This window comes from Grammomys surdaster, unplaced genomic scaffold (assembly GCF_004785775.1).
Source record: "Grammomys surdaster isolate TR1022 unplaced genomic scaffold, NIH_TR_1.0 209, whole genome shotgun sequence".
NCBI classification, from domain to species: Eukaryota; Metazoa; Chordata; class Mammalia; order Rodentia; family Muridae; genus Grammomys; species Grammomys surdaster.
Window position 1 is genome coordinate 1,043,033 of NW_021604654.1, and position 22,785 is coordinate 1,065,817.

Sequence of the window (22,785 nt, forward strand, 5' to 3'; positions counted from 1 at the left end):
AGGAAGGAAGGAAGGAAGGAAGGAAGGAAGGAAGGAAGGAAGGAAGGAAGGAAGGAGACCGTGCTTCCGGAGGGCCATGTGTCAATAAAGCCTCATTGATAGACATGGACAGCGGGCCCTGATTCCCAAGCCCTGGCTCTAAGATGGATCCCATGTGGGTAATCTACACGTGGCCTGTACAGGCCTCGGGCTCACAGCCTCTCTCCCACAGACACACTGGTGGCAGTGCTGGAGCGGGACACCCTGGGCATTCGTGAGGTTCGTCTCTTCAGTGCAGTCGTGCGCTGGTCGGAGGCTGAGTGCCAACGGCAGCAGCTTCAGGCAACACCTGAGAACAAGAGGAAGGTGCTGGGCAAGGCCCTGGGGCTCGTCCGCTTCCCCCTGATGACCATTGAGGAGTTTGCCGCAGGTAACAGACTTGAATGGCAGCCGCTGCCTCACGACCTCTGCCACCCATACCCATCAGGCTATGATCTCGGGACACTGCTTGCGACTCTGGGGTCTCTAGCCATGGGGGCCATGTCTTATCAGCCACTCAGGATTCAGTTTTGGGCGGGACTCAGTAGGTAGATGAGTAGCCTGGCGTGCGTGGGTTTGGGGTCTGCCGCCTTCCTTGAGCCCTGGAAAGAAAGGCTCTGGAAAATGCAGCGTGGTGAGACACTGTGAAGTCACCGTCTTTGGCCTAGGAGCCTGCGCATGGACCCTGAGGCCAGGTCCTGACTGTGAGATACCCCACCCTGAGGCCAGGTCCTGAGTCTGCCTTCCCTTCCTGCTGTCAGCCAGCCCTCTGCCCGCAGGCCCGGCACAGTCCGGCATCCTGGTGGACCGGGAGGTGGTCAGCCTCTTCCTACATTTTACTGTCAACCCCAAGCCACGTGTGGAGTTCATTGACCGGCCCCGGTGCTGCCTGCGGGGCAAGGAGTGTAGCATTAACCGGTTCCAGCAGGTGGAGAGCCGCTGGGGCTACAGTGGAACCAGTGACCGCATCAGGTGAGACCCTGGCAGCTTAGGTGGGAATGGAGTGGGCAGCGGGGACTGGGCACACGGTAGATGAGGCCTCAGTCAGCAGTGGGCAGTGTGCCGTCGCCACAGCCCCACGGCCGCCGCTGTTGCTGCTTCAGCTGGGGACAGTGTCCATCTGCCACTCACTTCCCTCCGCAGGTTCTCGGTCAGCAAGCGCGTCTTCGTGGTGGGCTTTGGGCTCTACGGATCCATCCACGGCCCTACTGACTACCAAGTGAACATCCAGGTAGGCTGCCAGCCCTTCCACGCAGGCCCCTGGCCATGCCACCAGCCTGCCTCCTAGGCACACCCCCACACAGTGTGTTCCCACGTGTGTCCCATTAGGCTCTCGCTATGCCCCCAGCACACCCATCTTCTTGAGCCCGTGCCCACGTGCCCAGGCCACACCCCCATCAGTCCCTGTAGTTCCTGCTTGCCCAGCTCAGACCCTGGCAGCTCTGTAGCCTCTGTCCCTAGATCATCCATACGGACAGCAACACGGTCCTTGGACAGAACGACACAGGCTTCAGCTGCGACGGTTCTGCCAGCACCTTCCGTGTTATGTTCAAGGAGCCCGTGGAGGTCTTGCCCAATGTGAACTACACTGCCTGTGCCACGCTGAAGGTGGGGCCCGTACTGCACCCGGGGACTTTCTTGGTCCTGGTCCCTGCAGGCTGTGGGTGCCCCTCTGTGGGTGAGAGCGAAGGCCTGGGGCACCCTGACCTCTCTATGCCTCCCACCCCCTCCAGGGCCCGGACTCGCACTATGGCACCAAAGGTCTACGCAAGGTGACCCATGAGTCCCCGACCACAGGGGCTAAGGCCTGCTTCACCTTCTGTTACGCAGCTGGGAACAACAACGGCACGTCTGTGGAGGACGGGCAGATTCCCGAAGTCATCTTCTACACCTAGGCCATCCACCCAGGTCACCGCCAGCCACAGGGCTGCCTCCCTCCCCACCACCTCCCACATCATCATGGAAGGGGCTGCCTGTGTCCACTGTGACAAGTGTGACCGCCTGTCCCACGGCACTGGAGAGGTGGTTAGGCCACGGGCTGGGCCCTGTCAAGACAGTCCCTCAGTCTTGGGGGCAGAGTGCCTGGCCTTGGATGGACAGCTCTCAGTCCCTGAAGCCCAGGGCAACAGGCCAGCTCCGAGCCGGGTGCTGTCCAGCCCCTCCGTTCTCTGCAACTGCACATGCTATGCACTCGAGCCCACACTCGGCTGGAGCCGCATCGGGTCTCTCCTCCAGCCAGCCGTCTGGGTTCCTTGTCCCTTCCCGGCTCTGCTGCTCTATGGGGCGTCCCAGGTCTGACCTGCGTGCTCTGTTGGCTCCTGAAGCCCTGGCCTTCTGGGCATGTATACAGAGTCTCTGGGGGCTCTGCCCCAGGGTGTGTGACATGTGGGCCACGGTCCCTACTTCTAGCAGCAGCAGTGCCTGGCCAGCACTGTCTATCCATCTGAAGCAGACAGGCTCTCACTGGTGTGTATGGCACAGCTCAGCCGTGAGCCCACAGGGCCCGAGCCGTGGGTCAGACCTATTGAGAAGCACTGGGCCTGCCAGCCTCATGTGGAACCCAGGGGACCACAGAACACCCTCTGACAGGCCACCTCACACCCACCCAGTGATGTTCCAAAAGGCGCAGTCTCCAGTTTGGGGTGTCACTTCCTCATGTCTCTGTACCAGTGGCCTCCTGCCCAGAACCCTCGCCATCCCAAAGCCATGGGAGGTGTGCCCTCCACACTGTATCCCCAAATGAGTTTTTTTTTTTTTTTTAAATAAAAACATCTGCCTTGAAGCACTGAGTGCCACATCCTCTGAGTGTCATGTGGCTGGGAGCCAGGTGCCTCAGCCACCCACGCTGTCCCCTGAGGATACCCTCACAGTACCCCAGGAGAGCAAAGAAGCAGGCAGCCAGGGTCAAGGTCCTGAGATGTGCACTGCCACCTCAGTCCCTAGGAGGCAGAGGCTGGAGGTCTGTAGTCCAGGGCTAGCCTAGGGTACATGATACCTGGCTGGTTTCCTGACAAAAGAGCTTAAGAGATGGTTCAGTGATTAAGAGCACCTGCTGCTCCCGCAGAGGACCCATGTTCCTGGCACTCGTGTTGGGTACCTCATAATACACACATGCACACTCATGGTTTAAGATAAAAATAAAACTTTGCTTTTTGAGACAGGGTTTCTCTGTGTATAGCCCTGGCTATCCTGGAACTCTCTGTAGACCAGGCTGGCCTCAAAACAAAGCCCCAACTGTTTTAACTGCATTGTACACATGTGTGAGGCCGGAGGACAGCTTGCCAGAGTGAGTTTTCTCTTTCCACTGTTGGGTCCTGGGGGTGCAGCTGCTCTTGGCTCTGGCCAGTAGGAGACACCAATTGAGCCATCCTGCCTGCTTAAGTGGATTTTAAGTTTGTGTGTTGTGTCTGTGTATATCACACTATGTGGGTGCTCATGGAGTCTAGGAGAGGATGCTGGCTCCCCAGGAACTGCTAACACATGTGCTGAGTGGTGAGAAACTGGGATTCAGGTCTGATATGGCATTTTTTACTGTCATATCTCCAGCCCTTTTCTTCCTTTCTTCCTCTCTTCCTCTCCTCCCTCACTCCCTCTCTCTCTTTGGTTTTTCGAGACAGGGTTTGTCTGTGTAGCCCAGGCTGTCTTGGAACTCACTCTGTAGACCAGGCTGGCCTCGAACTCAGAAATCCACCTGCCTCTGCTCCCAAGTGCTGGGATTAAAGGCGTGCTCCACCAATGCCCCGGAGCCTCTTATTTTCTTAAGGAAAAAATTTTCACTTCCATCATCCCTTCTTCCAAGCACCCTTTATAATTTTATTTATGTGAGTACACTGTAGCTGTCTTCAGACACACCAGAAAAGGACATCGGATCCCATTACAGATGGCTGTGAGCCACCGTGTGGTTGCTGGGAATTGAACTCAGGACCTCTGGAAGAGCAGTCAGTGCTCTTAACCACTGAGCCATCTCTTATAATTTTGTTTGCTGGGTGATACCTGTATAAGCATGAAGGTCTGGAGTCTATCCCCAGCAATGCAAAGGGAAACTATCCCAGCAAGCAGCAAGCTTACTTCACCCCCCCCCCAACCCCTTCAATTTCCTTTCTGCTCCGGCAACAGTCTTCCAGCTCACACTCCTCAGGGCTTGGCTTCGGAGGCGGCTTCCAGTCTGCAGCTGCGCTGTGCAGACCACTTCCCTGGCTGGAGGTGTTCCATCTTAGCAGGCCTGCTGCTCAGACCCAGACCTGTCCATCTGCTTGGGGACTCCTGGGTCCCTCAGGTTTGGAAGCAGCAGCCTTTCTGTCCCACTGGGTCACCAGTCTCTTCCATCTTTCCTGGGGCAGACAGTCCCCAGCTCCCTCAGTATTCCCTTGGTTCAGCTGGGTCCTTGTCAGCTCTTGATCACAGACTGGAATTTTCTATCCTATGGATGGTAAAGACGGGGCCAACAATCTGGGATAGTTTTCTTTTCTTTTATTTTTTTTTTTTTAAAAAAGCCCCTAAACTCTACGGCTTCAAGGAAGCGCCGGAGAAACATAAGTTCATTTCTGTACACGTTGTAAAGCAAGAACTCGGCTCCCACGACCAAGGCCTGGCCCTCCCGTGGGACTGCCTGTCTGTTGCCCCGGGCCGGGCGTTAAGGCGATTCTGTCCCGTGGGCCCTGCACGCAGGGACACGAGTCACAGCCGCCCTGGCACTGTGGGGCCCATGCCAGTCCCTGTGCGGTGACCATCCCGCGCTCCGCCCCGGCTTTGGTGCAGCACTGTGCAAGTGCACGCGCCTCCCCTTTGGTGGCTGAGGCCTCCCCATGTGACACCCATGCCCCCGGGCCTGCCCCCCTCGAGAAAATGGCCTTTGGATTGAGGGGACAAGCTGGACTTTATGAGCTAACAGGGGCGCAGCAGGGACGGCGCAGCGCTTCTCTCCTGGTTTTAAATAGTTAATGCTCTCGAAGGGGATGACGAGACACGGGTGTAGAGATTTCCGCCAGAGTCCTGTGTGAAGGAAGTGACCCCAAGTCCCGAAAGATGGTGCCTGCAGGTGGGCCAAGGAGCCCCACGCAACCACGGACACTGCCAGCGTCCTAGACACCCGCCTGGGGATCTTGGGCAGCGGCTGCAACCACCCTCACTTATGTCGCTGCAGCGATTTTCTCTTTCTCCTCTTGAAGAAGCAGCAGCACCTGCACAGGTGACAAGGGCGGTGACGGGTAATGTGGGGATGGTGACCTCGCGGTTGATGGGGGCAATGGGGTAAGAGGTGGTGATGGGGTTACCAGTGGCCAGCACGGGCACGCGCAGCCACTGCACCCTGAGCCTTACTTGGTTTCATCCGCCACCTCTACTTCTGCGGGGGCCGCGATGGGGGCGTTGGAGTGGCCCGCGGTGGGGTCGTCTGTGTTCAGCTCTCCATTAGTGGAGTTCAGCGCCTGCAAGACGGTGGCTATCAGCCTAGCACCCCTGCCTGCTCTGCGACGGAGGTCACAGGACCCTCCGGCCCCGCCAGGATGGGGCCCCAGGCCCGGCTCTCACCTGGTTCTTGGTGTGGAGCTGAGCTTTGTCGCGATGTGGCGGCTGGGAGGGCACGTCAGGGTGGACGGTGCCGATGGGTGTCGGCTGCGAGAGCGGATGTCAGGACAGGATGGAGCCGCAGGTGTCGCTGCAGCCCCAGGACAGTTCCTGACCCGCGCCCTGGCCCCGGCCGCCCCTCACTGTGGAGAGGTCGGCCCCTCCCACCGAAGCTCCCACCCGCGCCCGACTGTACACCGGGGTCTGTGTCACCACCTGCACTCCTTCACCTGTGGGCATCTCGATCCGAACCCCTTCAACTCCTGAGCTTCCAACACTTGTACGGCACCCACCCAGGGCCTGGGCTCACTATGGAGATGCCCACCTAGCGCGCCCTCACACTCTCCCGTCACCTGCTCGTACCAGGGGCTTGCCGGCCCAGTCATACTCGTAGTCAAACACGTAGCCGCTGCGGTCGAAGAGGTCGGTGAAGAGCTTCCTCAGGTAGTCGTAGTCCGGCTTCTCAAAGAAGTCAAGGCGCCGCACATAGCGCAAGTAGGTGGCCATCTCCTCTGAGGAAGAGGGCCAGGGGTGTGGTCACACGGGGAAGCCCAGCATGCAGGGGGATGGCTCTGTAGGCGTGGCCACACGAGAGGGGCTCTAAGGGGGCTCCTTACCCGGGAAGCTGTCACACAGCACCTCGATGGGCGTGGCACGCTTGGTGTCTCCAATCTTCTGGTAGCGTTCCTTCAGCGTGTCCGCCTGTGAGATGTGACCGTAGTGTTAGCCGGGAATCAGCACCCAGAGTGCAAGCCCGCACCCCATTCCCCGACTCGAAAGGCCCCACCCACCTTGAGCCCCTGCCAGGGCAGACTGCCGCGCAGAAAGTACATGAACATGTGTCCCAGCGCCTCCAGGTCGTCCCGGCGGCTCTGCTCTGCGGGGACAGCACTGGCTCAGCCTCAGCTGGGCCCTGCCTTGCCCCGCCCCCTGCCCGCGGCGCGGCCCCGCCCCCTGACCCCGCCCGGCCCCGCCCCCTCACCCTTGCCCAGGTGCGTGTTGATGCTCATGTAGCGCGCCGTGCCGGTCAGGCTCTTGTGCTCGCGGTACGGGATGTGCTTCTTGGTCTCGGGGTCGATGTACTCCTTGGCCAGCCCGAAGTCGATGATGTGGATGGAGTGCTGCCGCTTGCTGCCCGGCCGTCCCACCAGGAAGTTCTCGGGCTTGACGTCGCGGTAGATGAGGCTTTTGGTATGAACGTACTCCATGCGCGTGATCTGCGGGTGACCCGAGTCAGCGGGGGCTCAGCGCCTGCGCCCGGGCCCGCTCACCCCGCCCGGGCCGCCCCAGCCCTCCGCACCAGCTGGATGGCGATCATCAGCACCGTCTTCAGCGTGAAGGTGCGGTCGCACAGGTCGAACAGGTCCTCCAGGCTGGGCCCCAGCAGCTCCAGCACCATGGCGTTGTACTTCCCGCAAGGGCCGAAGTAGTAGACCTGAGGGACGCCCTCTGCGAAGGAAACATCCATGCTGGGTGTCCCGAGCCCCTGGCCGCCTGGGCGTGCCGGCCCGGCGGGCCCCGAGTGCTCACCTGTCGTGCTGAGCTGCTTGTAGAAGCGGTACTCGAGATGCAACTGCGGGGCTCGGGACTTGATGGGCTCCTGCGGGGCAGAGGACTGTTACCCCCTCTTCAGGCGAGGGCGCAGGGCAGGGCAAGGGCAGGGCACACTCACCAGCTTGATGGCCACGTACTCATTTGTATACAGGTTCTTTCCTGGGGAGGCAACAGACAGACGCTTAGGACTGCAGCCTGCCCAGCCCACCCGGATCCCAAGGACGTGCTCTCCTCAGAGCCGGTCAGAAGCACGTCGAGTGTCTCCTCCCACTGGCTGGTAAAGTTCCTCTGGCCACAAGTTTCAACTGCCCAGGAATCCGGGCACTACACCTGTCTACTTTCATGCAGTCATGGGGAGACGTCTCCCCTGGGTCCTAGCAGTCACGCCAGAACCCATCCTCACTTTGGAGGCAGCCCCACAAAGACACACATACTACCAAGATTGCTGGCTGAGGGGACGCAGACCCCGTGGTGCTGATACCCCCCCACCCCCCGTAAATCCAGCAGTAGGCTCAGCCTCACTCAGTCAGCCTCTCCTTGCAGGGCTCCCATCTGCTGTCTGAGCACAGCCCGGGCCCTCAGCACCCTGTTTACCTCAGCATCACTAGTCACAAAGACCATCTCTGGCCACGCCCCAGTGGCTGCCCCTGCCACGCCTGCAGAGAAAGGCCCTGCATAAGGCAGCAAGCAGAACCACTGGGAGGCTTCTGTAGCCAGCTTGTACCTACAGCTGCCTCAGCCGCTGTTAGGGTCTCTGTCCCCAGTCACAGCCAGCCACCCACCCACCAACTTGTGAAGAGCTCCCCCCCAGGCTGCCTGAGGCACAGATAGCCCTTTGGAGGTGGTCTCTAGCCACCTGCAGGGATGCTCAACTCCCTGCTTGTCCTGGGTTTCTCCATCTTTATCCAGCTGCCAAGGATATCAGCATGCAGCCCTCTCTGAGCCCACTTGTAGCTGGGCTTGGCTCTCTCTCTGCCGGTGATGGCCTCCTAGCTCCTGGGATCCACCAGGGCATGCCAGGTTGTGTAAGGTGAAGCATCATGGAGTTTCTTCTAAGAGGAGGCTCAGGGACAGTCCAGGTCGCCATGGGTCTGGTCTCTACCCCCCCACCCTGCAGGCACCTCAGATCTCTCGGGTGAGCAGCAAAGGGCTATCCCTTGCAAAGGAGGCAGGGCCTGCAGTGTGTTAAGCCAGCTCTCCTCTTGGAGGGTTTGTTCAGGTCTCTCTGGGGCCTTGGCTCGCATATGCTGGAAGTGGGGCTTACCCAAGGGAGCTCTAGTCTCCTCAGCTGCAGCTGACAACACTTGTTATAAGCAGATGTCTCTTAACTTTAACCACCTCAGGGTCACTCTTCTTCTGTGGCTATCTCTCCTGGAGTTTTCACTGATCCAACTCTGCTCTGCTCCTAGCCTGCCTGGAACCTGAGCCACGACCTTGGGAGACCCAGGTTCCCTGTGCGTATGACAGCACCAGAGGTACGTATGACAGCAGTGGAGGAGCACCCAGGGTGAAGGTGCAGAAGCACCAGTCGTGTAGGCGTGGCCATTCTGAGCCCCGTGCAAGTGTGCCTCCTCCTTAGTGGAGAGCGCCAGCATGCAAGCTGCCAGCTTCAGTTCAAGCCTGAGCCCCCAGAATCCACAGGAAGGAGAGAAATGAGACTCCCCAAAGTTATCTCTGACTTCACAGGTGTGTGTGTGTGGCATGTCTGTTCCCCAACAGACACACACTGAGATGTTTTTCTCAAGTGTGCGGGGGACTGGGGACCTGGCTGACTCAAGTGGTTAAGAGCACTGGCTGCTCTTCCAGAAGATCTGGGTTCAGATCACACATGGGGCCTCACAACAATCCCTAACTTTAATTCTAGGGGACCCAGTGGCCTCTTTCCGACTCCCCAGGTACGCACACAGTACAGTGACATACACACAGACAAAACACCCATAAACATAAAATACAACAAAACTCTAAAAAGTGTGTGTGAGGAGAGAACTGGGCATGGTGCACACACCTTTGACCCCAGTACTCGGAAAGCAGAGGCAGGAGGATCTCTGTGAGTTCTGGCTTGCCAGGTCTATAGAGTGAGTTCCAGGACAGCCAGAGCTATAGGGTGGGACCCTTTCTAAAGGGAAGCCGGGCGGTGGTGGCGCACGCCTTTAATCCCAGCACTTGGGAGGCAGAGGCAGGCGGATTTCTGAGTTCGAGGCCAGCCTGGTCTACAGAGTGAGTTCCAGGACAGCCAGGGCTACACAGAGAAACCCTGTCTCAAAAAACCAAAACAAACAAGGAAAAGGGAGTGAGGGCACACACAAAGGGACCGAATGTGGCCTTGTAATCAGAGAAGAAAGCTGCACAGACGACCGGCTTCAACTTCCCAATTTAATGAACAATTATCACTCTACAGATCCAAGGAGCTAGTGGCTCAGGCCGGATCGCCAGACCTCACAAGAAAGGCATGGGGCGGGTGGAGGGTGAGGGCAGGGGGAGGTGGAGGGGGTGGGGCGGGTGGAGGGGGAGGGCGGGGGCAGGTGGAGGGTAAGGGTGAGGGCAAGGAAGCAGCTCAAGCTCACCAGGGAAATTAGCACCTTCAAAGCTCACTCTAACTTTGTGGGGGCAGGGGAAGGGAGACAAGGTCTCACTGTATAGCCCAGGCTGGCCTGCCCCTTCTGAGAGCACCTGCCCCAGCACCCTGAGTGCTGTGAGGCTGGGTCTCAGCAGGGGCTGGACTCCTGGCTGGCCTCACAGGAAGCACATTAGCACTGAGGTGCTAGTTCTGACCTAGGTTAGGGTGTCAACCACTGACAAGGAGTGCTGAGCACCCGGGGGAGGGGCTGGCCCTGCATTCCAACAAAGGGCAACTGCACAGGCTGGTGGCCCAGACTCCACTCCTAGCAGGGAGAACAGGGAGCAACAAGCACCTGCACACAGCTCCCTACAGACAGACCCTGCACAGGATGCAGTGGAAACCCTTTCAGGACTCTACTCCTAACCCTGCACAGTGACCAGGACGGGAACTGTGATCGACTGCCAGTTGTCTGAGGACAGGACTCCCAGAAGGCACTGCTGGCCATGTGCACATGCATGTATTTATTTAGGGCTGCAGTTTTTCTTTTCTTGGTTTTTCAGAACAGGGTTTCTCTGTGTAGCCCTGGCTGTCCTGGAACTCACTCTGTAGACCAGGCTGTCCTGGAACTCAGAAATCCGCCTGCCTCTGCCTCCTAGTGCTGGGATTAAAGGCATGGCCACAATGGCTGGCTTCAAGGTTGCAGTTTGGTGTCTTATTGTGTAGAACCACGTTTCTGCGGGGCCTCAGGAGACACTGAAGCCGCAGGCTGCAGGCAGAAGGCGCAGAGGCCCAAGGCACAGCCCTGGCCCAGGACTGCAGAGGCTCTGCACCAGGATGGGCCAGAGCAGACCAATGAGTGCTACAATAATCTGCTCTGGGAAAGGAGGGGAACTGGAGGCCATGACACTGCTGTCCCCTCAGTGTGGCCAGACTCTGTCCTCCAGACTGTGATCCTCACTGGCCCAATGACAAGTGTCACCCCACTGTCTTCTAAAGCACAGCCAAGCCTCCCTGGGAGCACCTCCCTCACATGACCACTCTGGGCAAGGTCTGGGACCTGAAGTACACAAAGCCAGGTTTCCTCCTTCCTCCTGAGGGCCTAGAGATGGACAGGAGATGGGACGGGAGACACAGGACTCACCGAGGCGAAGCTCCCCGAAGTTCCCACAGCCTATCTTCTTGCCGACTCGGAAGTTGGGGCCCACCATCAGGACCCCTGAGCTGGTCCCCGAAGTACGGACACCGTGGTTGCTCCGATTTGTGCCGGTTTTGGACATTCTCCTACCCTCCTCCAGCTCCCCCTTCCCTCCTTTCTTGTCAAAATCCATAAGTTTGTGGTACCCTGGCCTCTCCACGGTGACTCTGCCGTGAGATCCGAGTGCGAAACCTGAGCTCGCGCCCGGCCTAGTACACCATTGCGCCCGGTGGCCCCTTGGCTCCCGGCTATTGACACCCGGGCACGCTCATAGGCCAGGCCGAGGTGCTCATCTTGGTGGCCTCAGGGTCGCTTGCAGAGAGAGAAGACATTCTGCCAACAGGTCCCACCGCCTTAAATCCTGTGGTGCCCAGCTGTGAAGGAACAGAGGCACAGGTCAGAGGGCAGACTACGTGACATGCCCCCAGTGGGCTGGTACAAAAAGATCTTTGAAGGTCTGAACAGGATTGGTAACAGTCCTGCCTGGAGAGTGCATCTCTCCCTGTGGGAAACGTCCATGCCCTGCTCATTCTGGGATAGGTCAGAGACCACAGCAAAGGCTACTGTGGTGTGACCAAATGCAAGCTGAGAGAACTTGGAGACTGGGGTGGATGGCTGGGGTCCTCTAACTTGCCACACGACTATGCCACCAAGTGGCTGAGCAGAGGACAATGGAAGGCTAAGGCCAACAAGGGGATCCAGGTAAGAGGCAACCCACAGTCCAACCACACGACCAGCCAAGACAAGGGAAGTGGCAGATGGCAGAATGAACAGTGTCCACATAGGGACAGGAGCCACACCTGACCTCAGAGGGCAGGCAGAGGGACTCCACCTATGCTGGGTGGTACACAGTGTGCAGCACTGGGTGAACAGGGAAGGCTTGGGAGGCCCCAGGCAGTGAGCGTGGGCCCCTCATCCACACATGGATCCTTTAGCATCCAACAGGGACTCTCCTCAAGATAAAGGGGACCCCTAGAAAACCCAGGAGGTATGGGGCCGTCTTCCAGCTCAGATTCACACTGCAGGGGCCTTGACCCTATGGGGTACGTGTCCCACAGCAACGCTTACCATGAGTCTCTACAGTGTGGACAGTTAGCTATACCACAGGCCACCAAGGGTCTGAACCCCACCTAGGACACAAAAACACCCGAGGACAAGACAAGCCATCCTCAGGTCCCATTCTTCCTCACCATGGAGATCATGGGGAGGGGCTCCTAGAAACTGCACAGTCTCAATGGGCTAGGCCTGCTCCTGTCCCTCTCTCATCAGGGCACTCAGTGACAACGTGGGAAGCAGAGGAAGGCACACCTGAAAGCCTGGCACCATGCGATGCCAGCACTGTGGCCGTAAGGACAAAGAGGAGACAGGTGTGGACTGGGGCCTGCCGAAGGACCTGTGTGCCTACCAAGGCGGGTGCACAAACAGGAGACTGGCAGGGCTGTGCCCAGGCCACAAGAACCTGGGAAAGGCCACAGAGCAGAAAAAAGCATCTGCCCTTCCCACTCCCCCAGGTATCACTCAGAACAGCCCCTTGGAGCCTCTGTCACATGACATGGCTTCTCTTCCCATTAGGAAGGACTGACTGGGAGGGCAGAGTGCTCACCCATTGTACCGCAGGCCCTGGCCCATCTCTAACACACAAACAAAACATGGGGGCGCACACTCAGCATGTTAACATGCAGGAGGATCTCGAGTTCAAGGCCAGCCTGAGCTACATGAAACCATTCACAAAAACACCACAGGCCAACAAAATGATGGTTCAATGGATAAGGCTTCCTGTGCCAAATTTGATGACCCATGTCTTGTCCCTAGGGTCTACACTGCGGAGACGACTCTGACCTCCAAACACACGGGTAGTACAGACACACCACCCTATGCGCACTAAATATAATGTGGTTTGCTAAACTGCACGCAGAGGCACTCTCAGGGTCTAGCACTTTGCCCTCAGCATCCCTGCATCTATCTGGAGGCACCATTCAGGGACAGACAGAGCCCAGGACTCTAGCCATCACCTCAGTGTGATCAACTCACACACAGGGAAGGGTCAAAAAGGGTTGGAGGGTGTACAGGGAGCGAGCCACTCCCAACACTTGTGTCCTGCTACAGAGCTGCACACACCTCAGTCCCCAGGAAGGACATCACCTGGGGATCGGGTGTGTTCCCCACCCCACAATGTCTAGACTGCCCACAAGCGCACCCTTCACAACCCACAAGTAAAGAGGCCACCATGGCTGGGTAGGGCGATGCATGAGCAGTGGCATCAGAAGACCGTAGAGTGTGGACACCTTGCTGTGTCAAGTGCAGGGACCTGCACGTCAGGAAAGAGGAGCCACCTGCTCATCACACACCAACATGAGGCTTCCTAGGTCACTAGAAAGAGCAGGGCTTCTCTGAGGTTCAGAGAGAAAGTACCCAGATGGGGCTTGGCCTTGCAGCGCCCCCAGCAGCAGAGGACATCATTCTTTGTTCTGAGGAGGCCAGGGATGGGCCCACTGTGTCTTCCTCAGCCTGGTGACCTGCAGAGCTGCCCACAGCAGGCCCAGAAGCCCACCTATGATGTGTGGAGGGCAAGACCTAGGGGGCACACACACTGCCATGGTCTATTCTAGGGACTCAGGCCAGCTAGGATTTGCACAGTGGGAATGGGGCACCTGCAGGGCCGCACTGGGGGACGACAACAACTGAGAGGCAGAGGAAGGGTCCTGCACAGGGTACCAAGCACAGGCGGGCTCAGAGCAGGCAGGCTGCAGGAGGGAGCAGACCCTGATGTACCGTTGTGCCTTTCAACCATGGCCTTCCTGGCCAGTGGGTGTGCTGCCCACGTCCTGAGAGGACATAGCAGCCAAGTAACACCACAGAGTCACCTGTGCATCTACTGTCCCCATGCATCCTACAATATAGTTGGGGACACCACAATAGCCACTACCAGTCTTGTCAATCCCACGGGGCCAGGAGAGGTGGCTAGGCAAAGGAGGCCATGAAAATTGCCATGAGACAGGGCCATGACAGTGTGGAACGGTGGGCATGACCTGAGGTCACCATGACCACCCAACACATGGACCACTTCTCCTCACTCACAGGAACAACTAGGCTATGTGGCCAACAGTAGTGCCCAAGAGAGTAAGCACATTACAAGACAGCTGTCATTCCAACACGGAGGGCCAGCAAAACAGGCAACTGTGGTACCAGGCAGCTGTGCTATCTCAGGTACACCTGGTGACCAGAGACCCAGAGAAGAGGAAATGCCTCTAGCCCTGGTCCTGGTTAAACTGTGGAGCTAAAAATAGAGCCCTTGGAAGGAGGGCAGGGCTCCCCAGTCCTAAATAAACCCTCCCTGGTCTGACCCACAAGGCCCAGAGCCCAATTCTTTCTCTATATGAGGCTATCTCCAGAGGTGAGCCCAGGCTCAAGGGAAATGCTGGGCTGGCCTGCGTGACACTAGGCCACAGAGCCAGCTGCATGGTGCCCACTGCTCAGGGAGCTGGCTGACAGCAGGCTGGACTTCCACCAGAGACACACAGCCCTCTTTGCAAGGCCCCAGCACGCACCTGCCCTGTTCTTTTTGGGGTCCCCCATCTTGCTGGGCCCCTGGCTGCTCCTCTCCCGGAGGCCCCCAAGCCCCTTCCCTGCATCTCCACTTAGTGATGTCACAGTCCCTGGCTGACGTCATTGGTAGTTCCCAGGCTAGACCTGGCACTCACCTAAGGGGACAAGCAGGGACAAAAGCCACCATGAGAGCCCTGCAGTGGGCAGGGCTCTGGGCTACAGCTCCAGAGTTATGGCACATCGGCACTCCCAGCACTGAGCATCCTGGAACACAGCTGGAGAAACTTGCGGATCAAGCCAAGCTAGGAAAGAAGCCTGACCAGAAAGGAGGGGGTGCCACCTGGCCAGTGGGCAAGCGAGTCGTGCACCAGGTCAGGACCCGATGACCAGAGATATGCACCATCCTACAAGGATGGTGACAAGGGCAGAGGGAGAGACCCTGAGACTTGCACATGCCTGCACAACGGCCAGGGGACTTCTTAGAACCTTGTCTTTGGAGGAAGGCACCTCAATACCACCACGGGTCACCTGCTCCTGGTCATGAGTTACTGTGCCCACAGGTGCAGGGAAAAGGGCTGGGGTGGGAGTGGGAGGAACACCGCGGCTGGGCTCTCCTGGGCAGGGGCAGTGGGGCCATGCCAGTGTGGGCGGGCAGGGGCCTGCTGCTCTGCATGGACCTCACCAACAGTGCCCAGAAAAGGGCGGAGAGCCTGGGCCATAGCCCTGGAGAGACCTGTGTCAGTGTGACAGTGAGAGTCTCAGTCATCTGGGGGACCCATCAACCCCAGCCTCAGCGACATGAGCTGCAGGGTCCACAGTGCTCGAACACACTAACATAACTTGGGTCAGCACTGCCACAGGACAGCACATGGACCTACTGGAAGCTGTGGCCGGGCGCCCTGAGAGCCAGTGTGCACTCTGGAGAGCAAAGAACCACAACCCTGCTCTCCATTCTGTGCCTGAGGACTAAACGGCTCCTCGGCATAAACCACGCCCCCACATTAGAGCAGATGGTGTCCCCGGGTCACCAGTGACTTCTGCACCCATGTGGTTGCCATAGGTGACGTGGGACACAGCGCCTCTTGGGTTCTGTGGAATCTCCTGACCCATGTCTTAGCAAGGGTGACTCTGGTCCTAGGAAACTAGGGGCCGTATCTGGGGACATGGGGCGGCTATTACCATGAGGGGGCTCCAGCATGGAAAAGAGTCTCGAGGCTCACCAGAGCCTAGCGCCACGCAGTATCCACTGCAGAGCCCAGTGGGGAGCCAGGCTCAAAGCTAGGCACAGCCCCACAGATGGAGTGACGGAAAGACACGAAGCGTGGCTCGGTGAACACATGTAAATGGGCATGCACAGGCATCGACCATGGCCCACGGCCTCCTGTGGTGGTGCCAACAATCACACACGAGAAAGGACAACTCAGCCAACAGCAGATCCTGAGGTGAAGGTGGATTGTCCACTGGGAATTTTGGAAGTGTCACCAGGAACAGTCACAAAAGAATCTGTTGGGCCTGGTGAGATGGCTCAGTAGTTAAGAGCATAGACGGCTCTTCAAGAGGTCATGAGTTCAAATCCCAGCAGCCACATGGTGACTCACAACCATCCGTAGCAAGAGGGAGAAGGGAAGGGGGAAAAAAAAGAAAACAAAAACCAAAAATATCTCTGTTGATTTTCTTTTTGAAACAGAGTATGTAGCCCAGACTAGCCTTGAACTTGCCACATGCCTCAGTTCCCAAGCACTGGAATTCCAGGCATGAGCCAGGGTAGACTGATTTACATATCTATATTTTGTGTTTGTGTGTGATCGTATTCCAGAGGCTGGTGTTGAGGGCCGCCTTTCTAGGGAACTCTCTACCTTATACTGAAGCCGTGTCTCTCTTGAAGCAGTGCTTGCCACTTTAGCTACCACAGAAGGCTCAGTGTGAGCACGGGTCACAGCCTCCTGGGCCCTGAGACCACAGGTCGCCACAGCGCCTACCCTGCCTTCTAAGTGAGCACTGGAGACCTGAGCTTAGGCAGTCACTGGCCCACTTCCTCCCCCAGGACTTTCACCCAAGCTGGCCCTGACCCCCAATCCTTCTGCCTCCTGGCCCTAGTGTGAGAAAGACGGGTGTAAGCTACCATCCTTAGTTTTAACATTTTAATAGCAGTATACTGGGGTGGGGCCCAGAGCTGGACACTCGCCACGCCTCCTCTCAGGGGCCCAATTGGACTGCCAAGAGCAGCATCTAGACTCCCCAGGAGCCCACAGGGGCATGTCCCGACAGGAAGCACCGTCCACAGACACAGAGTGGGAGAGGACAGGCTAGTGCCTGGAGATGAACACCACCTGCCAGCCCTGTGGGTCCCAGTTACCCAGAGCCTAGCCCTTCAGTGCCTGGGGCAGCTGCCTACTCTAGGGCTTCTGGCAAGGCAAGCTGTACTCCTGCTTCCCGTGCCCCTCCCCCAACCTGTATCCACACCTGAAGACCACACAGGCCTAAGCCTGAGCTAGAGGTGACTTTAGCTGCCCCAGGAGTACCCTCAATCTTTCCCACTGTAACCCCAAGAGAACATGCCCAGACCAAACCCCAAGAAACAAGGAGAGCAAAGCTATCCTCAGCTACCTGGGATGCTACCTCACAGCAGAGTCAGGACAGCTCCCCTGGGTGTAGAGCCACAGACCTACGCCCGCCCCGGCATTCAGGAAGCTGAAGGAGGCATGGGCTTAGGGACAGACAGGTCGGACTATATGGTGAGTTTAGGGCCAGCCTTAGCCACAGAAGTTGTAATATTCTATCTCAAAAAACAAAACAGTAGGCACAGCACTCACCATGCCAATCTGACAGCCAGTATCAATGAGGAAGGAGGGGCCTGGTCCAGGCCAGCTAGGTTACACAACACAGAGCCCTGTCAAAACCAGACATCCAAGGAGAGAAGCAACCTCACCAAGCTGACCTCTGACCTCCACAGGCACACAATGGCATGTGGCACCCATTCATGTGTACACCAGAGATACACAAAATCTTGCATCAAAAGAGCCATGCACGGTTACCACAGCACTCAGAATCCACAGCAGGAGGATCTGGTGTTCGAGACCACCCTAATCCACATGAGCCCTTGTCTCACAAATCTAAAGTTAAAAAAAGCAAGATAGGGTTTCCTCCCACATGAGAGTCAGTGGTGGTACCCCAGCTGGAAAATCACACCTATGGGCCTCCCTCCAGCACACACAGACCATCATCCTTTTGTCCCCTGGCTTGTGCCCTGCTGTCACAGGCTTGTATGGTTCCGTGTGGGACACCCTGGTTTACGGCTTTCACTGCAGATTCTGTGTGAGGCTGCATGCTGCCACTGGACTCTGACCCATGTCAGAGACTCTGGAATACCTGTCTTTTAACAGGATGTGACCTCAATCTGTCTCAGCCCTGGTGAGCTGTTCCGAGGGGCGAGGGTGTGGTAAGAGGCCCAGGGCAACCTGAAGGTCTGCTCCTTCAGAAGGGGAATGGAGGGTGACCAGCAGGAATGACCCCTTGACCCCTGGGTCCTAAATGACACCAACTTCCCAGTGTGGGGCCTCTTTCAGAGGAGCCACTCACAGCGCCTAATCTCTAATGGGAGCACCCAAGGCTTGGGGTCTTGGTGAACAGAGGACAGGAATGCCAAGCATCATGTTGTCCTCATGCTGTCACAGGCACTAGGGGCATCCCCTCCGGACTGGGGACCAGGACCTGCTCCTTTGCCATGTTTTGAGCATGAACAGATCTGACAGCTGCAGGTCCCAGGCGTGGCTCTTAGACAGCCACCTGTTCTGGGTGTTCTGTGCCCTCTCTGCCCAAGATGGAGCCTCTTAGTGACAGTGAAGTGTGGGAGACAGCAGAGAAGGAAGGAGTCCATAGGGTCTGATGGTCCCCATAGGCCTAGGGAACCTGTCCCACCCAAAGGAAAACAGCCAGGGGGTGTCTCCCCGGTTGACCAGGTGGCCACCCAAACACTTCATGTTTCTGCATTTCAGGAGCCAAGTGGAGACCTGCTGAGGTTCCCCAACACCACACACCTTAGGGTCAAGACGCCTCCCGGGGACCAGGATGGGGATGAGTCTGACCCACTGAGGACCAGGATAAGGATAACTTTGACCCACTGAGGTCAGAGCAACTCATGGGCAGGCACTGCTGCTCAGCCTCTGAAAGTAACAGGTGACAGAGGATAGGACAGAAAAGGGACAGAGTGTGTCCTAACCCACAGGGCAATGCAGGATGGGCTTCTTCACGGTGCAACCATCCTGGCTTTTACCAGGGTCACTGACATCAGGCCACCAGACCCTGAGTCCTCCTATATGGAAAAGGTCAACTCTCTATAAAAGGTGCTATGGCCATCTCATGGACACCATGCCCCACAAGCACCACAAGCACCACAAGCCCCAGGTTTGGGGTCTTCTCGGCTCACCAGCTCTCGGCTGAGTGCAGAGACACCTCTGTGAGCTTTGTGCCTATGGCTGTGCCAGCACCAACCAGCAAGCTCTCAGGCAAAGACTGCACAAGGCGCTGACTGGCAAGCTGATGTCCAGCCTACAAGGACGAGGCTTGGGTCCAGCAAGAGCATGGCCACTAAGCCAGTGGACAACAGATGTATAGGTGAGACCGGATGAAGTCCCACCCACTTCTCCAGCACGACCTAGCCCCAGGACTCTCGGGCTAGGGCCTCCTTTAAGTGGCCCCATCTGTCCCCCAGATTACAAGAAAGCCACTGGCCTGTCCTATACCATCTTGACACCTAGTCACAGCAGGACCCTACAACCCTGCTTCCCCTCACTCCTCCCACCGGGCTTACCACACAGCAGAGAGCAGGATCTCACCAGGCCCCAGAGCCTTGTAGAAAGGATGTTGGCTGCTGTGGGGGGAGGGGCCTAGATGGGCGTCTTAGCAGGAAGGAGTCAGAGAATAAATACCATCTACCATGCAGCACAGTGTCTGTCCAGCCTGTGGGAATCCACACTCCTATTCGTAAATTCCCCATGAACACAAATGGACACACTGGCTTCCCCAAAGCTGCGGACAGGCATGTGGGAGCAGTTCAATTTCCAAGGGACTTGCCTACAACCTTTGCCAGGGGCAGTGACTGTATGACTACAGAAAGTCACAAAAACCACATGAAATTCCAGACCATGGTGGACAGCACTGCCTGCTTGCCTCTAGGATGTGCTTAGAGCCCAGTGACCACTCCGAGGTAAAATCTAAGAAGATAAGAGGCCAACTCTCCTCTGGGCAAGCAGGCCCAGGGGATAAGAAAGAGACCCTATATCTCAGCCCACTTTGCGTGCAACAGGCCCTGGAGCCTAGATCGGCTTTGGAGCCTCTAGATCTGGCCCTCCCTGGAGGTCCTCAGAACTCTGCTCACTCCATCTGGTCCCCCATGTCCTCTGGCTCCCAGGAAATTGTCAGGGCTCAGCCTTTGTAGGAAGAGTGGAGAGTGAACAGTGTCTGTCCAGGCCCTGGAGACCCATGGCAGGCAGGCAGGCACTGCATACCTGTGATCTGGGGGGGTGGGGGGGACCCACGGGACCCATCCACCAGCTAGCCAGTACCACACAGGTCCAGGGGCAAGAGACACCCACAGATACATTCTCTACACCCAAGCAAATCCCCCAGGGCAGGCGAGGGGCCCAGTCAGTGTTCACCCTAGCACCTGACTTGTTCAGAATAATCTCTGTAGGCAGCTGAAGTTTCTCCCATACCAACAAGGCGTGCCTTCCACCTACCAGCTCCCAGAGTCCCCAGATATCCACTGAGGCTCCTGGACAAAGACCCTCATCAGCCTCCAGAGCCCTAAGGGATGGGCTGGGGAAGCAGACTGCAATCTAGAGAGGATTCAGACAGGTCTCCACCTACACACCACCTCCCAGACTGCTTTCTGCAAACTGCCATCAGGAGGCCACCAAGATGAAAAACATCTGCCCCCAACCTAGAAGTCCAGGACACCACAGAAACTGCTCTCGAAAGACAGTCTTTCTAATCCCATCTCTTATTGAAAAAGTCACCCATGCACAAAGTTGGGGCAGAGTGGGACTGGCAGGATCTAGCAACCTGCTCAGACATCTCACCCCTCCTGCCTTGATCCCTGTGTTTCCGGAAAACAAAGCCGGTGGCCAGAGCGGAAGGGGGAGGGCGTGGGCAGCTGGTCTAGAGTTCCCAAGCAGCCCCTGCCACAGGTCCTCCTCCACCTAGACAGGACCCTCTGTTCCAGACCCTAAGACCCCCCACCCCCCAGCTCTTCTCCTGCAACAAATCATCAAGGCCACAAATAGTGAAGAGTGAACATCAGGAAGAAGGGCTGGGAGTGTGAACGGACAAGGAGCCGAGTCCAGATGGCAGGAGGCCCGGAGACCAGGTGTATAGGGGATCTGGGGACGAGAAAGGGACATCCGGGGACACGGAGAAAAATGTGGGAGGGGGCTGCAAGTGGGCTGAACACCTAGGAAGGAGACACAGGAAACTGGGAAGTCAGAACGCAGGAACACGAATGGGGTTAGAGTGAAATGGAATACTAATTCAGAATGAGGGGTCTCCGGGCGAGGGTGGCCGGAAGTGGGGACGCCTGGGTGTCGCAGGTGAGCTGAGCACCCGGGAAACAGTGCCCACTCGAACTCAGAGACCAGAAAGCCAGAGCAAAGGTGGAGTCAGACAGTAAGGGACACTGAGGCAGGGTGACCGGAAGTGAGGGTCGCCCAGTGCAGAACACCAGTCAGGAATCTTAGGATGCGGACATGGTTCAACCCGGCCCGGAGTGGGGTTATCCGGGGTCAGTGGGAGTCACGGGGTCCCGGCGCGGCGGGGGTGGGGCGCGGTCGACCCTGCGCGCGCAACATTACCTGCGCCCCGCCTGGGGCCCGCGGGCGGTGGTGGCCGAGCTCAGCAGCGCGGCGTCCCCCGCTCCGGGCCCCGCGCACGTTCGCGCTCCGGCTCGGGCCCCCGCTCCGGCTCCCGCGCTACCGGGGCGGGCCTCGGCATGTTCGGCGGAGAGGGCCGGGCTCCGCCGCTCCGCCGCGCCCGCTCCGCGGAGCCCCCGCGCGCCTTACGCCGCCAGCGTCGGCCAGCGGGGGGCGGCGGCCTGCGCGCTCCACTGCGCAGTCGCAACCGGGCCGCGAGAGGCGTGCGCGTTCTACGTCACAGCGCGGGGCGTGGCCTTGAGGCACGGAACGCGGCTTTACGACCAATGTGGGTATGGTATTTGAGAGGGGCGCGGCGCTTTACGACGATCAGAGCAGTGGCTTGGAGGCGAGGGTGGAGCTTTACGGCAGTGTGCAGGCGTGGCTTGAAGATGGGCGCGGAACTTTAACCACAAGGTAGGGGAGTGGCCTAGAGGCAGGGTGAGCGCTTTACGACGGTTTGGGGGCGTGGCCTGGTGGCAGGGCGGAGCTTTACCACAATAGGGTGTAAGTTGGAGGAGGGAGCTTTATCTTAACGCAGGGGCGTGACCGAGGGGCGGACACGCCGTTTTGCGACCGCGGCTGTTGGCAAGGACTCGCCGCGCTACGGCCGCCGCGCTTTGCGGACAAGCCGAGGCCGCCGGTGTGCGCGTCCCGAGGGACACTAGAGACTGGTGGCGACGGGAGCGTACCTGAGCTGTGAATAGGACCAGCAGCGGCCCCACCCTTGTGCGGGCGTTGTTTACGCAATCCTCTAGGCATCGCCCTTTTGTTGCCATGGAGACGCGTGGCGGTCTCCCGGGCACCAACCCACAGCCATATCTGTGACATCACTGTCTCGCCACCTGACGTCACGGTGGACGTTATAGAGGGGCGTGGCCTCTTGTGGTTAGGGTTGGCGCTGGATCCGGAAGTTTTTCCATAAATGAAAATACTAAAGTTAACGGCCCGCGACGCAGCAAAATGTCGCTTTTGGTTAGCGGCAAGTGGTCAGAGTCAGGGCTGTCTGTCTCGGTTTTAAATCTTTAAATTGCTCTTTTCGGAGACAGTCTTGCTATGTAGTTCAGGCTGCCCGCAACTCTTAGAAATCCCTCTTGCCTCAGTCAAGTGCTAGGGTGACAGGCATGACCCCACTACCCCTTAGTTTTTCTCTTCGTTCTTTTGCATGGCGATATCTCCCCAGGTGCCAGAACCTCTGGGGTCCCAATCCGGCAGCAGGTCAACTGGGGCCTAACGGCAGCTCCCCTGCCAGCCTCCTGCACCTAGCACAGGTTCGTTCGTTCGCTTCCAGCTGGCACTCAGTCGGTGCAGCTTTCACCGTGCTTGTTCGTGCATCGCGATAATAAAGGCGGGGAGGGGCTGCTCAGCAGGGTCCTTATGTGAGACTCAAAACAGTGAACTATCCAGGGACTCCTCAGTCCTGGGGGAGGGCAGCCCAAGTT

General features: G+C 57.9%; 2 protein-coding genes across 3 annotated transcripts in view; one reads left to right on the top strand and one right to left on the bottom strand.

The window, feature by feature from the left end:
* Positions 1 to 2,800, top strand: part of Btbd2 (BTB domain containing 2) — a 14,929-nt gene extending 12,129 nt beyond the window's left edge. The window contains exons 7-11 of the mRNA XM_028771561.1: positions 212 to 409; positions 798 to 990; positions 1,162 to 1,249; positions 1,480 to 1,626; positions 1,752 to 2,800. Of these exons, the coding sequence (XP_028627394.1) occupies positions 212 to 409; positions 798 to 990; positions 1,162 to 1,249; positions 1,480 to 1,626; positions 1,752 to 1,913 (788 nt within the window). The 3' untranslated portion in view covers positions 1,914 to 2,800. The remainder of the gene's footprint in view (positions 1 to 211; positions 410 to 797; positions 991 to 1,161; positions 1,250 to 1,479; positions 1,627 to 1,751) is intronic.
* Positions 2,801 to 4,471: 1,671 nt separating this feature from the next.
* Positions 4,472 to 21,503, bottom strand: Csnk1g2 (casein kinase 1 gamma 2). 2 transcript variants are annotated; one of them, XM_028771569.1, is made up of 12 exons: positions 21,287 to 21,503; positions 10,839 to 11,266; positions 7,256 to 7,296; positions 7,114 to 7,183; positions 6,884 to 7,032; positions 6,566 to 6,800; positions 6,375 to 6,460; positions 6,201 to 6,285; positions 5,947 to 6,095; positions 5,548 to 5,631; positions 5,338 to 5,444; positions 4,472 to 5,198 (listed from the first exon to the last, which is right to left on the bottom strand). In XM_028771569.1, exons 2-12 carry the CDS (start codon positions 11,023 to 11,025, stop codon positions 5,144 to 5,146), a joined length of 1,248 nt encoding a protein of 415 aa, XP_028627402.1. In that variant the 5' UTR covers positions 11,026 to 11,266; positions 21,287 to 21,503; the 3' UTR covers positions 4,472 to 5,143. The 2 variants fall into 2 exon arrangements, with proteins under 2 accessions (XP_028627402.1, XP_028627401.1); XM_028771568.1 differs by having other exon boundaries at positions 6,884 to 7,183; positions 21,287 to 21,457.
* Between the last annotated feature and the right edge of the window lie 1,282 nt (positions 21,504 to 22,785).